This window comes from Colossoma macropomum, unplaced genomic scaffold (genome assembly GCF_904425465.1).
Source record: "Colossoma macropomum unplaced genomic scaffold, Colossoma_macropomum, whole genome shotgun sequence".
In the NCBI taxonomy this organism is placed as follows: domain Eukaryota; kingdom Metazoa; phylum Chordata; class Actinopteri; order Characiformes; family Serrasalmidae; genus Colossoma; species Colossoma macropomum.
The window spans coordinates 9,817-23,253 of NW_023495826.1; the positions used below are offsets into that span (position 1 = coordinate 9,817).

The window sequence follows — 13,437 nt, forward strand, 5'->3', positions numbered from 1 at the left end:
TTTCTGTTGGGCCATTCATCATTAAATTTTAACAAGATACAAAGAGTAATTAGAGTTTTCATTGTTCAACTGTCCAAAAAAAGTTTTCAGAACACCAACAATGTACATTAAATATACATTTATTCCAAATTCCAGTGTTTTGGACATAAGAATAAAGACATTATTCCTGCATGAAAAAGATTGTAGACTATTGTGCACTAAACACTAAGAAACCAACCCTATTTTTTTATTCTTTTTACTTGTTACTGATTCCCTCTAGTGTTTCCATTACTTTGGCATTGCCTGTATCTTGGAAAATATTAAGTTGAACAATGTAGGCAAGGTTGTTTTTTTCCTCAAATAACAATTTGCATAGTACTGTCTCTGTGTACTGTAAATGGGAGGGACAGAGAGTTTGCATCTATATAACTGTGTTCAGGGTGTAGTTTGATGATTCAAAAGTCCTTGTACACAAGAGGAGTGAATCACAGCAGAGATGATGTCAGGTAAGGCAATTTCAGACTGAAAATATCTAAACAATAAATTAGTCAAACAGAAGTCTAGTGACAGATGAACTACTATTTAATGTAGACTGTCACGTCTTGTTTTATTCAAGGATGAAGAGACTGTTCAATTTTCCAAATTAATTGAGTAGGAGCTGTTTTTATAACACACATAGAAGTGTTTTTGATTATTTGTCACACACAGTTTGTTGCCACCAGTGATGAAACTTAATGAGGTGGGCTTACATACATTTTGTTACTGTACCTTTTCACTTAATGCATGTCTTCTAACGCACTGCTGATTCTTATACTACTACACACAGCATAGTTTCACATTTTTCCTGTTTTAACACTGACACTTAGCTCAGGAAGGGCTTGTCAGGAATTAGCTGATGAGTTGAGTCAGGTGTGATGGGAGCAGGGAACACAAACAGGACAGTAGTATTACAGACCAGGTTACCAGACCAGGTGTGCTGACGGCCAAGCAGTAGCCACCCTTCTGTGACTCAAACCAATCAAAATAACTACACAGGACATGCCCTTGGTTCGGTCCCTCACAGTAACACTTTATGTGGATAGTCCACTTTAGATGCTTTGTACATACTTAATTTACTTTCAAGTTACATTCAACTTAATATCCACTAAATTGACCATATTTTTCTCTAAATCCTAACCCTAACCTTAACTTCAACCCAAAACCTAAACCGAACCCTCACCCTGCTCCTAGCCTAAACCCAAAGCCCTGGCCCTGGTCCAAATCCTAACCCTAACCCCACCACTGTTTAGGAATTAACTAAGTTTCAACAGATAGTTGTTAACAATGTGAACATCTGTAGATGATCTACAGCGGGCTAAAGTGGACTATCCAAATAAAGTGAGACCGATATTTTCATTATAATGAAATAGGACATTTTCTAATATAGGGTATAACCTTATTTAGTTAGCTTAGTGAAGAGTTGCAGCTTGGAAAACAAAAAAGAACAAAAAGAGAAACTTTATGAAAAAATAAAAAGTAAAATTTGCACCATGCCAAATTTACCTCATGTTTTCTGATTACATTGCCTAGAGGTAACATGTAAAGTGAGAAAAACAGCAGCCCTAAAATGAAACCTTGTGGAACTCCAAATGAAACATTACAATGTTTAGAAGAATATGTCACGATGACACAAAACACAGTTTATTCCTCAATTATGACTTAAATCATTCTAAGACAGTCCCTGAGTTGAAATTGATGAATCAGGATCTTGTGATCAATTGTGTTGAATGCTGCACTGATCCAGTAGGATCAGAATGGATCCTTTACGTGAATCAGGACAAAGTCTCGGGTTGTTCATAACATGGACCAATGCTGTCTATTTGCTATGGTTGGAGTAAAAACCTTACTGGATTTTTTCTAGTAGACTAATATATTTTCTAATATTCATTTAATTGTTTTAAGATTTAATTTAAATACTTTACTTAAAAACAGAATGTTTGAAATGTCTAAAATTGCCAAATACAGTGGGATCCATGCTGCTCTTTTTTAGTATGGGCTTCACCAAGGCAGTCGTACAAACATCTTGGCAAACCCCAGTTGACAGAGTAGTTTGCAATAGGTCAGGAGTAGAGTAAGCTAATGCTTAGCTTATTTCCACAATTTGCATTTAATGACTCTACAAAAGATTTCAGACTTTCATTACACTGATCTCAAAATGATTTCTACTGAGTGCTAATTAATACTAATGAAATATACTGAACTTAATTCTGTAGAAATGTGCTGTGTTACTTTTTAACGATAACCATAAATCCTCCAGATTCTGCTGGCTTGAAGGCCAATTTGCATTATGTTTACAGTGGAACTGTGTTAGATAACTCTTAGATAAGGTGGAAAGCAAGGTTTTTTTTTTACAGTTTGTTACTTGTTACTATATAGACAATATATATAATACTAAAAGCAAAAAAATAAGATAAAAATATAAACTTTATCCTTCACAAAGATTAACAATATAAAGAATTATAAATATATAAAAGCAAAAATATTTACACTGTAAGGATATTTTACCTGAATTTCACATAGAGTATGGCACATGAGGTACTGATACATATTACACATGGGAATGGTGAGGAGTTTACAATATAAACGTTATAAATAGACAAGCAAAAAAACTTTACACTATAGAGATATTTTACAAGTATTCCACATGGAGTATTGATTATATTGCACACAGGAAATGGTGATGAATTCCACAGTTTATGTTCTGTAGATGTGTATGTGCTTTTTAATATTGCAAAGAAAAAAGATTATGTTTTCTTCAGAATAAGTTTCAGAACAAGTTTGTCCCACTACTCTGTATTTGCTATTTGAGACTGAAAAAGTTTGTCATGTATTAATAACTTTGTGAGTTTAATTAATGTTTGCTGTCCACTGAGACGATAAGGGTATAGGAATTCCCCATAAGCAGACTTTACCAAACTTATCTAACTAGAAAGTAAATTTGGTTAATGAAACAGAATATTCACCAAGAAGAAAAGCTTTAGTTCAGCTTACTTTAGCTATCAAATAGGGATTGGGAATAGGGGTCAAATCATGCTGCACTATGGAATCGTTCGGCCATATTGGCAGGGTTCTTTCTTTGTTCATGTAATGTCCAACTACAAGTGACAGGTGTGATTATACATGTATTCACCTATAACAAGAAAAAATTAAAAGAATAGAACTAACTTGAGTTCACTAATTTGTCAAATGTTGTAGTCTAAAGGGTTATGTCTAAAAATATGGGACAGAAAACTTGCCTCCACCTGGAATGACCTAATGCAACTTTTGGGTGTGTTACAGTCCATTCCTGGAAACTGGATAATATGTATCTTTGTTCTCAGTTACTATTGGTGATGCATACAATAAGAAAATCTTAGAGTGATTACTGTCACTGAATCACCTGTATTAAGAAGAATCACCAGATCAGCCTCTGTGCCACTATGTCATAGTTCACTAAATGCAAATTCATTTGTTTATTTAGTGATAAACCGATTAATATGATGAGCAAGCAAAACAGTAGCTCGTGAGCATGCAAAGCACTAGTTGATGATAGCAATGGTTAAAAACTGTACCAGATTTTCAGCCTTTTAGAATTTTTTTTTATTTATTGAAACTAGGAGTTCCACATCAATGTAATCCACTGAAACATGGCACGCTTGACAAGTGGTTTTCTGGAAGAGTCCTGGTTGGACCATCTCCGTCTTCATTGTAAAAACAGGAATCTTAGCTAACTGTTAAGTGACGATGTACGGCCAGGATCCCCATCAATCAGCCAGTTTGTGTTTAACCTGGGATGCCTAAATGCCTTAAAAGTACCTGATCCTCAACCTGCAAGCTAAAATATTTTACTTTGTGGTTGTAGTGCACCTTGTTGCCAGAATTCATTTTAGCTGCAGCTTCTTTAGCACACTTGTAAGTTGTAAGTAAAATCCTGCTTTAGCTTGTTTACATAGTATGTGTATTACATGTACTACATGACTGATGGGTTGGATCCACTGTACTTTCTGAGGGGGAATTAATGTGCCTAATTGTTGGGGATCTACGTAAGAGTTGTAATGGGATGTCCTTAATTTTTTAATGCCAACCAGACTGAACAGCTCATGGATTAGTTTATTCTAAAAATCCCTCCCCTGATCAGAAAGAGTTCCTGGGCATATCTGGTAAAGGGGTCAGTGATGACCAAAACAGCGGTGAACCCTTCCATTTTGGGTCAATTGACAGGAAGTCTATGCAGACTACTTTTCACTACTTAAATTGTGGTGTGCTGCCATTTGTGGCAGATTTTTCCAGGGGTGCACTTCCATTTCAAACTAGATGGAGAATAGCCATGAAGCAGCTCATTTAGAGGGTTTACAATACTTGAATACTCTTTAATAAATCTATGATAAGACCTACAAAACCCTAGAAAGAACTACGTGGTAGTTGGTATTTTGGGTCTACGCCATGTCTTATCTGCCTCGATCTTGGAAGGGATACCTAAATTGGCATTCATTTAGCAATAATTTTACCTTGTGTATACCACACTGTATCCCTTCGATCATCTGCCATCGTCTTTTTTCCCTTTGCACTCTTCTAACAGTTGCTTGATCGTACTGTAGTTTGTGCCAACTGGAATAATCACAGTATCCATAATGGGTGAATCAGGACAAACAGGTGCCAATGTATTCACTTTCAGTGTCACCCCTGGCACAAGTCCAAAGACCTCCAGGTTTTTTAATGGGATGAAGTGACACATGTTTCAAGTGTTTTTGGTAGAACATCATATATATGTATATATACATGTATATATACATATATGATGGACCAGCTAACCCCTTGGGTGACATAACATGGGACTGATTGTAATTTTCATGAACACTGATGGAACATGTTCTGCTAAAGGTGCCAGGCTGCTCTTTTACTAGTGCCCCTGCCTGTTTCCCAACAGTCAGTTCATCCACTGGAGTCACCCATGTAGTTTTGGCACACACTACATGGTCATCAGTTGACTGACTTGAGAAGTTAAGCCCTTAAACTCTCTGTTAAGATTACTCAGTTTGTCCTTCACTGGATTTGAATCCTGCCCTGCCACTGCGGAGACTCTTGTTTTTGTTTTTACACAAGCGTCCAATCGTTCTTTGTCCTCTCGTAAGCAAATCCTTCATTGCTATTACATCATTGGGCATTGCCCCTTTCATGATCTGATCCATCCACATATGATACACACTATCTCTGGAGAGAATGACCTCATGTGTTGCATCATTTTGTCCAAATGGTACACAAACGCAGATAACTCCTTCTTCCTGGAGCATAGAACATTATCCAAAGCAGATAGGTGACCTGGATGTCAGCTCTGCAACATATTTAGTAAGACCATAAGCTACAGATCGGCAAAAATCGAGAATGCAGGTGGAAAAGATGTGTTTTTCTGCTACTCTAAACCAGCCTAGACTGACGAACTAGTGAAAGCTGGAAAAATGATTGTTTGCTGGAAAAAACCCCAGAAGTGAACTTGTCAGTTGAACATGCCATGTTAAAGACTATAGACAAGCTAGCTAACGTTAGCAAGGCATCATTTTGAAGTCATGAAGCATGGGGAATGTCATTTTGTTGAAAATCCTCATGTGAGTGTAAGCCTGAAATATTTGAGAGACTGTGAAGATGAGCTGCAAACTAGCTAACATTAGAGGTAAGAGAGAGAGAGAGGTAAGAGGGGGTGGGGGGTAGGGTGGGGTAAGAGAGAGAGAGGTAAGAGAGAGAGAGAGGTAAGAGAGAGAGAGGGGGTGAGAGAGAGAGAGAGAAGGGAAAGAGAGGGGGTAAGAGAGGACAGCACCAACTTAAATTTTGGATGTCATGAAGCATGGATAATGTAGGAGAGCTAGTATTAGAATTTTTGTTGCAATTTGTCATATAAATTCTCATAACAGCAAAGTAAAATAGCATCTCACAAAAAAGTGTTGTACCTCAATGCTGAACGAAAGCACCTTGGCTAAAAGAACCTTACAAATGGATCAAATGGAGCACATTTAAGGCTAATGTTTGCTTTCATCCAACTAGTAGAAGATGGTGCTTTTTGTTTGCTCTGTAACAGCTTTTCAAATGGAAGAGGCAACAAAAAACATTGGTGACTGTACTTCTGATGATATAAAAATTCATTAAATAATAAATAATAAACATGAATAATAAAATTCCTCATAAACATATTAATACATGTGAATTAATTTAGTTTGTTTTTGAGCTTGTTGTGGTGAATTTTGACCAGAAGAACAAGATGTATAGCTCTGACACAGATAAGTAGAACACATCTTTATGTTAAAAATTTGAACATGTGGTATGAGTTAATGGGCATAACACCCTAGTTGGGTTAAAAATAACAAAACATGTGTTGTTCTTAACTAGACACATAGATGTGTTAAAAAAATGTGTTATGTTTAATACATTTGTTTTGAAAGTGTACAGTCAGTGTTGCAGCTGCTCTGTGATTGTAGCCATCTTCTTTTTAGTGCTTTCCACTATTTCTATTTTAGTTTGTTGCTCTTTGATTTATGTGTTCTCCCATGAGCACTGTCCAATGCAGTCTGCTGTGTTCTCCAGTGCTAAAATTACTAATATTTATTGATATTGACATCAGGACTGTGTTTTGTTTGGAAATGATATGTCAGACCTGATGTACTTCAGTGATGAACAAAGTCACCATGGCAGTAGCCAGAAATAACTTTAAGGACAGCCATCAGTGGAACTTGTCATTTAAAAGCCGTGTCTGCACGACAGCTTCAGAGTGGAACTGTGGATGGTTCGAATGGTCAAACTGTTAAAAAATTAGAGGCATTAAACATTTATTGCATTAACATGTTATTAACGCATTAACTTTGACACCACAAGTCTAAATACGAAATGACTTCTTTTTATATCTGTGTGATTCACATAAAAGTACATTCAGTGGAAATATATTTAAATCATACCATATCAGTACAAGATTTAAAAACATGCAAACACTGAAACATAAAATAGTTTATCAGGATTGTAAAGACCATTTTAACAAGTGACCTGCAAATTATTTAGTGTCTGTTAAAAACATTTGAGTTTTGTACAGTACATTTATTAGCAGAATGTGTCTGGTTTGTAAGTGGCTGTCAAATGAAAAACTAAAAGTATAAATAAGTTCTTTTTTTTTGCAGCTCCTATATTTTTGCTATTGTACATCATTGTCTCTCCAGGTAAGTGCAAACACTAACACTCAAACCTGTCTTTACACTCACATACATACACATCCAGATATTTGAGAATGTATCTTTTAAAACCAGGAAAAACAAACAGCTGCGGCCAAGTTTGTATTTATGTGTACTTTTGGGTCAGCTGGGGAAGAATATGGTTAGATTAAATAATAATAAGTCAACTTTGATGAATATTGCATTAAATGATGATGCGTACACTGCTTTTGAAAAAATGCAGTAGTTACGTTACAATGTAGAGATCCCTATTAGGGAACTCTGCCCTAATTATTTTGAGAGTAGGTGAAGTGAGTTGAAGGGCTGTAACCCAAAACTACATTTCTGAAGGAATGCAGCTCATCTTTGTGATCAACCTTTTATTGCATTTTACACTGCGTTTACAACAAGGAAGTTGTTTTAGTCAGGTTGTGATGATTTTAGAAAAATGATTAAAATTACTCAAGAGTAGTGTCTTTAATCCTGTGTTTCCACAGTGACTCCCACCTTTACTACAGAGTCCACCAGTTCCAATGAGATCACCACAGTTACACAACCCACCAGTCCACCCTCCAGTGGAACTGCTCTCTCTAACATACCTTCATGTGAGTCAGTGCTGAAGAACTGAAAGAAAAAACAGATGTTTTGTGTGATTGATCCAGATTTAAGGCTGTGATCTTAGTGTAGCTGCATATGAATGCATGGTGATTATGACAAACAGCCAGCACAACAAGAAGAAGTCTTACTGCCAAATATGTAGAAAGTAAAGCATTTATAATGTTAGAAAATCAGTGCTGGCTCCACCAGGTATAGATACATCTAATCTTAGTTATTCGAGTAAGCAAGAAAAATTGCATCGTGAGTCATTTCCCTGGATCAAGAACGTCAGAAGGTTATCTGTAGTGTAAACGGTATCTTATCAGAACCCCAAACAATTCTCATAGTCATGCTGTGATTAATGAAGATATAAATAGTAAGACTGATTAAATGAGGTTTTGATACTCAGACTAATTTATCAAAGTTTTGATTCTCAGGCTGTGATTAATGAAAGTTAAGATAATCATGCTACGATTAATCCAGGTTTAGATACTTAGACTGTAATTCATCCAGGTTTTTCAGTAGTGTTGAGTGACGGTTCTCTGTTTTTACCAGTTCAATAAAAGAGCATTCGCATTTAAAGCGCAATATTTCCTGTGTCTTATTGCACGCTGACGTCATAATACTTTAGCTACAGGAAGTCCTTTTAGTCAGATTGTTATGATTGAGGAGAAATAACTGAAATTAATCAACAGTCTCTTTAATCCTGTGTTTCCACAGTAACTCCCACCTTTACTGCACAGTTCAACAGTTCGAGCGAGACCACCACAGTTCCACAACGTTACAGTCCACCCTCCAGTGGAACTACTCTCTCTAACATAGCTTCATGTGAGTCAGTATTGAAAGAGAAATGAGACTCTTTCTGTACTATTTTATAATAAGGGTTGTTATCAGGCAACCATGTTTTTAGACTTTTTCTATCAATCAATGATTTTATGTGACACAAAATTAAAATTATTAAAAATATATTTACCTAAAATATTAATCAAAACTGCGTTACCTTTTTTTTAGAATCCAGTGGTAAGCAGTGAGATTGCTATGGCTCTATTTTTCCATTTATGCTTCTTTTCAATATTTAAAACTGATTAAAGGAATCACTCGATGTACTCATGACTGACAGCTCTGCGATTCTCAGGGTAGAAGTCCAGATCCAGAAGGTCCAGAAAATGTATTTTAAATGACATTACACCCCATACTTAGATAGTGATTAAACTTAGGCTGTGATTAATAAAGGTTTGGCTATATAGGCTGTGATTAATCCAGATTTAGAGTAGGTTAGAATGATTAATCCAGGTTTAGATACTCAGACTGTAGTTAAGTTACTCATGCTGTGATTGACCAAAGTTAGGATTCTCAAGCTATGATTAATCCAGATTTAGATACTCATGCTGTGATTAATGCAAATTTGAATACACATGCTGTGACTAATTCTATTGAAGGTGCACTATTGAAGGTGCACCGCCAAATGAGTGAAACAAGAAGAGTGACCAAAGAAGGAAATAAAGATCTTAAACTACCCGAATATGAAGAAAGTAAAGCATTTATAACTTTAAAAAGGCAATGTCTCCTCTGTCACCAGGATTAGACCCACATTAGTTTAAAGTTGTTTGACTAAGCAAGAAATAGTGCATAGTAAAACAACCCCCTGGATCCAGAATACTGAGACGTTTATCTGTGATTTAAAGTGTAACTTATCAGAAGCCCAAACAAGCATCCAACCATCAACAATACACAAATTTAACTGTAACCGTAAAAAATGTTTTATGAATTAATTGCACCAGACACTACATTTCAGTTATAATACATTAGTGACAGGAAGTTGTTTTAGTCAGTTTGTTATGATTATAGAAAAATTATTGAAATGACTTGAGAATAGTGTTGTTCTTCCTGTTTCAACAGTGACTCTCACCTTTACTACACAGTCCACCAGTTCGAATGAGACCACCACAGTCATGCACACATATGTGTTTGAAATGATTCCAAACTGTCCCCTGTATTTCCACAGTGATACCCAACATTACTGCACAGTCCACCAGTTCGGATGAGACCACCACCACGATACAACCCACCAGTTCAGCCTCCAGTGGAACTGCTCTCTCTAACACACCTTCATGTGAGTCAGTGCTGAAGTACTGAAAGAATAATCATACTTTTTGTTCTATTTTTCAGGCAGGAATGTTATCAGACAATCATGAACTTAGACTTTTTCTGTCGCTCAAAGATTTTATGTGAAACAAAATTGAAAATTTTAGGAAGACATTTACATTAAAATACAAAGTGTAACTCCTTTACCTAAAAAGTTACAGTAGTTGATCTTCTGCTGCATTTTGCATTTTTCCCATAACAATAATCACTGAGAACAACAGGGCTCAATTTTTTTCAATTTAATCTTCTTTTCAGTTTTTGAAACATCTTAATAGAATCACTCGCTGTGCTCATCACTGACAGCTCTGAGATTCTCAGTGTAATCCAGATATAGAGAGTCCAGACAATATATTTTAATGACATGTTACACCCCATATTTAGACTGTGATTAAACCAGGTTTGGATACTTAGACTGTGATTAAACCAGGTTAAAACACTTAGGCTTAAATGCTTAGGCTGTAAATAATCCAGGATTAAACGCTTAGTCTGTAATTAATGAAGCTTTAGATACTCAAACTATGATTAATCCAGGATTAGATACTCAGCATTTAATCATCAGCACCACACAAATGATCAGACTGTGGTTAATGGAGGATTACATACTTAAAATGATAAATTCATTTTAAAAGTTTTAAGTAATCAGACTGTGGTTAATCTAGATTTAGTATGTCCCACTATCTTTCATGGCCTCTCCAGGGGCCCCACGCTTGCTGTAGGCAAAAGATTTCTTGTAAATAAATTGTTCTTAGCTCTTGATGCTGTGCTGTTTGTGTAATCTGTACTAGGCTATGGGGTAGTTAGTGCAGTGTTAGTGTCTACCATAAATGGACAGTACATTATTAGAAGTGACCTGTCTGCTATCTTGGCCGTATTGGTAGTGATGATTGACAGTTCTCCGCTTGTCATCTGTTCATTAAAAGAGCATTCACCTTTAAAGCACAATACTTCCTGTGTCTTATTTCACACTGACCCCATAATACTCTAGTTACAGTTTTTTTGGTCAGGTTGTTATAATTAAGGAGAAATAACTGAAATTACTCAATAATAGTGCCTTTAATCCTGTGTTTTCACAGTGATTCCCACCTTTACAACACAGTCCACCAGTTCCAACGAGGCCACTACAGTGACACAACGCTACAGTTCACCATCCAGTGGAACTACTCTCTCTAACATAGCTTCATGTGAGTCAATACTGCTCTGACTGAGTAGGTTAAAAACATGTTTGAAAAACAATATTTATTTACTTAGCTTATTTGGTGAAAATAGTGACAAATAGTTTTAAATTGTAGTGATCTTAGACCTGAGGTAGCAATAAAGGAGGAGATTAACTGCTATAACACTTTCAATTTCCCCGATTAAGTGTCATTTATGTTCTGAGTTGAGTCCATCACTTCATTCTATATACATTAAAAGTTGCTCTCCTTAAACTCCACATAATTACATAATTGCTGGTGACAGTGCAGCCGTTTAGAGACTCCTTTGACTGATATTGTGGATGTTCTGAGATATTGTTTTTTCTGCTGTTTTCAAAGGTATTTAATTTAAAAAATTGTTTCATGAATTAACTGCACCTGACACTGCTTTCCAGTTATAATACATTAATTACATGAAGTTGGTTTAGTGAGGTTGTGATGATTGTAGAAAAAATGATTGAAATGACTCAAAAATAGTGCTGTTATTCCTGTGTTTCAACGGTGATGTCCACAGTTCAAATGAGACTATTTTATAATCAGGATTGTTCTCAGTTATATTTTTAGTAAGATTTTAGGTAAAACAAAATTGAAAATTTCAACAATACAATCACACTAAAATACAAAGCATAACTGCATTGTAGAAACAGTAGTTGATCTTATGGTGTATTTTGCCTAATCTCTTTTGAGTCTTACAATAATCAGTAAGCAGAATAAGGCTCCATTTTTTAAATTTCTTTTTAAATTTCCATTATTTCAATTTCTTCTTTTCAGTACTTGAAATGTTTTAATGTAATCACTGGCAGCTCTGAGATTCTCAGGGTAGAGGTCCAGATACAGAGCGTCCAGAAAATGTATTCTAAATGCACCCCATACTCAGGCTGCGATTAAACCAGGTTTAGATACTCAGACTGTAATTAATCCATGTATAACCAAGAGATAAACATTAAACAAACTCATACATGTTTAGGGAATTAACTAAGTGGCATAAAAGTAATATCGCTTACAAACAATAGGAAGTTTTAAACATCATGCAGATATGTGAAATAAGCATTCTTTCAATCTGTAATGGAATGGCTTTGTGACAGTGCGGGATGTCTTATTCTAGCCACTTGATGGATCTATGGATCCATGTTTGGAATATCAATTCAAAAGTTAAATTGATATATTCATAATTATACATCATATAACCTAGTTTTTAGTATGTCTATTCTTCTGGTGACAAACCATGATGAATAATCAACATTTGGAGTAGATATTAGTCCTAGAAATGTGATTTTCTGTTACACAAAATGTTTTGGTTAAAAGTCACACTGCTGTGTCCAGGGTCTTTTATTGGCCCCTTGTATTAGTGATTGGAAACAGCAATATACAAGTTAGCCAGTTATAAATGTATATATTCAACTACTTTTGGTAGTCTTGGTTAGAAGTTAGCCTTTAATTTTGCAGTACATCAGCTAGCAAGACAGGGGGCCCTAAGCAGGATGTGTGTTTTTTTTTTTTTTTGTGGCCCCCTGTCTTGTTAGCTGATATACTGCAAAATTAAAAGCTAACAAGGCTAACATTAAAGGCTAAAGGCTAACAATTTCTCAGAACATCCCACAATACCAAAGAAGAAGATGACATTTCTGAGGTTGTAATAAAGTAGGAGGCTGCTGTTATAACACTTATTATTTTTGCCAATTAAAAATTATTTGTCATTTGCGTGCTGTTTGTGGATTGTTGTATTGTGGATGTTCTCAGATTGTCCTTTGCTGCTGTTTTCAGTGGCATTAATATGTAAAACACTGTTTCATGTGTGAAATTCTCTGGACACATACGTGATAGAAATGATTCAAAAGTGTCCCCTATATTTCCACAGTGACACTCAATGTTACTGCACAGTCCACCAGTTTGACCGAGACCACTACTGTGACACAACCCACCAGTTCAGCATCCAGTGGAAATACTCTCTCTAACACATCTTCATGTGAGTCAGTGATCAAATATTGAAAGACAAATTTCTGTATTACTAATCAGGATTTTTATCAATCATATTTGTGGGTAGTTTTTCTATCACTCAAGGATGCTCTGTGACACACATTTGAAAATTACAAGAAGACATTTATATAAAAGTATTAAGCAACTACTTACATAAAAAGTTACAGTAGATGATCTGCTGTATTTTGCATGTGGAACATCTGTTTTTGAGTCCAACAGTAATCAGTGAGAATACTAGGGGTTGATTTTTCCATTTGTCTTTATTTTCAGTCCTCAAAACGTCATTATGGAATCACTCGCTGTACTTGTCACTGACAGTACTGAGATTCTCAGGGTAAAAG

At 35.7% G+C, this 13,437-nt stretch overlaps 1 protein-coding gene across 1 annotated transcript in view; it reads left to right on the forward strand.

Annotated features, from left to right (window-relative positions):
* The first annotated feature begins 419 nt into the window (after window positions 1-419).
* LOC118803091 (mucin-5AC-like) overlaps window positions 420-13,437 on the forward strand; it is a 62,108-nt gene continuing 49,090 nt past the window's right edge. The window contains exons 1-7 of the mRNA XM_036563596.1: window positions 420-485; window positions 7,155-7,193; window positions 7,682-7,789; window positions 8,502-8,609; window positions 9,787-9,894; window positions 11,000-11,107; window positions 12,978-13,085. Of these exons, the coding sequence (XP_036419489.1) occupies window positions 476-485; window positions 7,155-7,193; window positions 7,682-7,789; window positions 8,502-8,609; window positions 9,787-9,894; window positions 11,000-11,107; window positions 12,978-13,085 (589 nt within the window). The 5' untranslated portion in view covers window positions 420-475. The remainder of the gene's footprint in view (window positions 486-7,154; window positions 7,194-7,681; window positions 7,790-8,501; window positions 8,610-9,786; window positions 9,895-10,999; window positions 11,108-12,977; window positions 13,086-13,437) is intronic.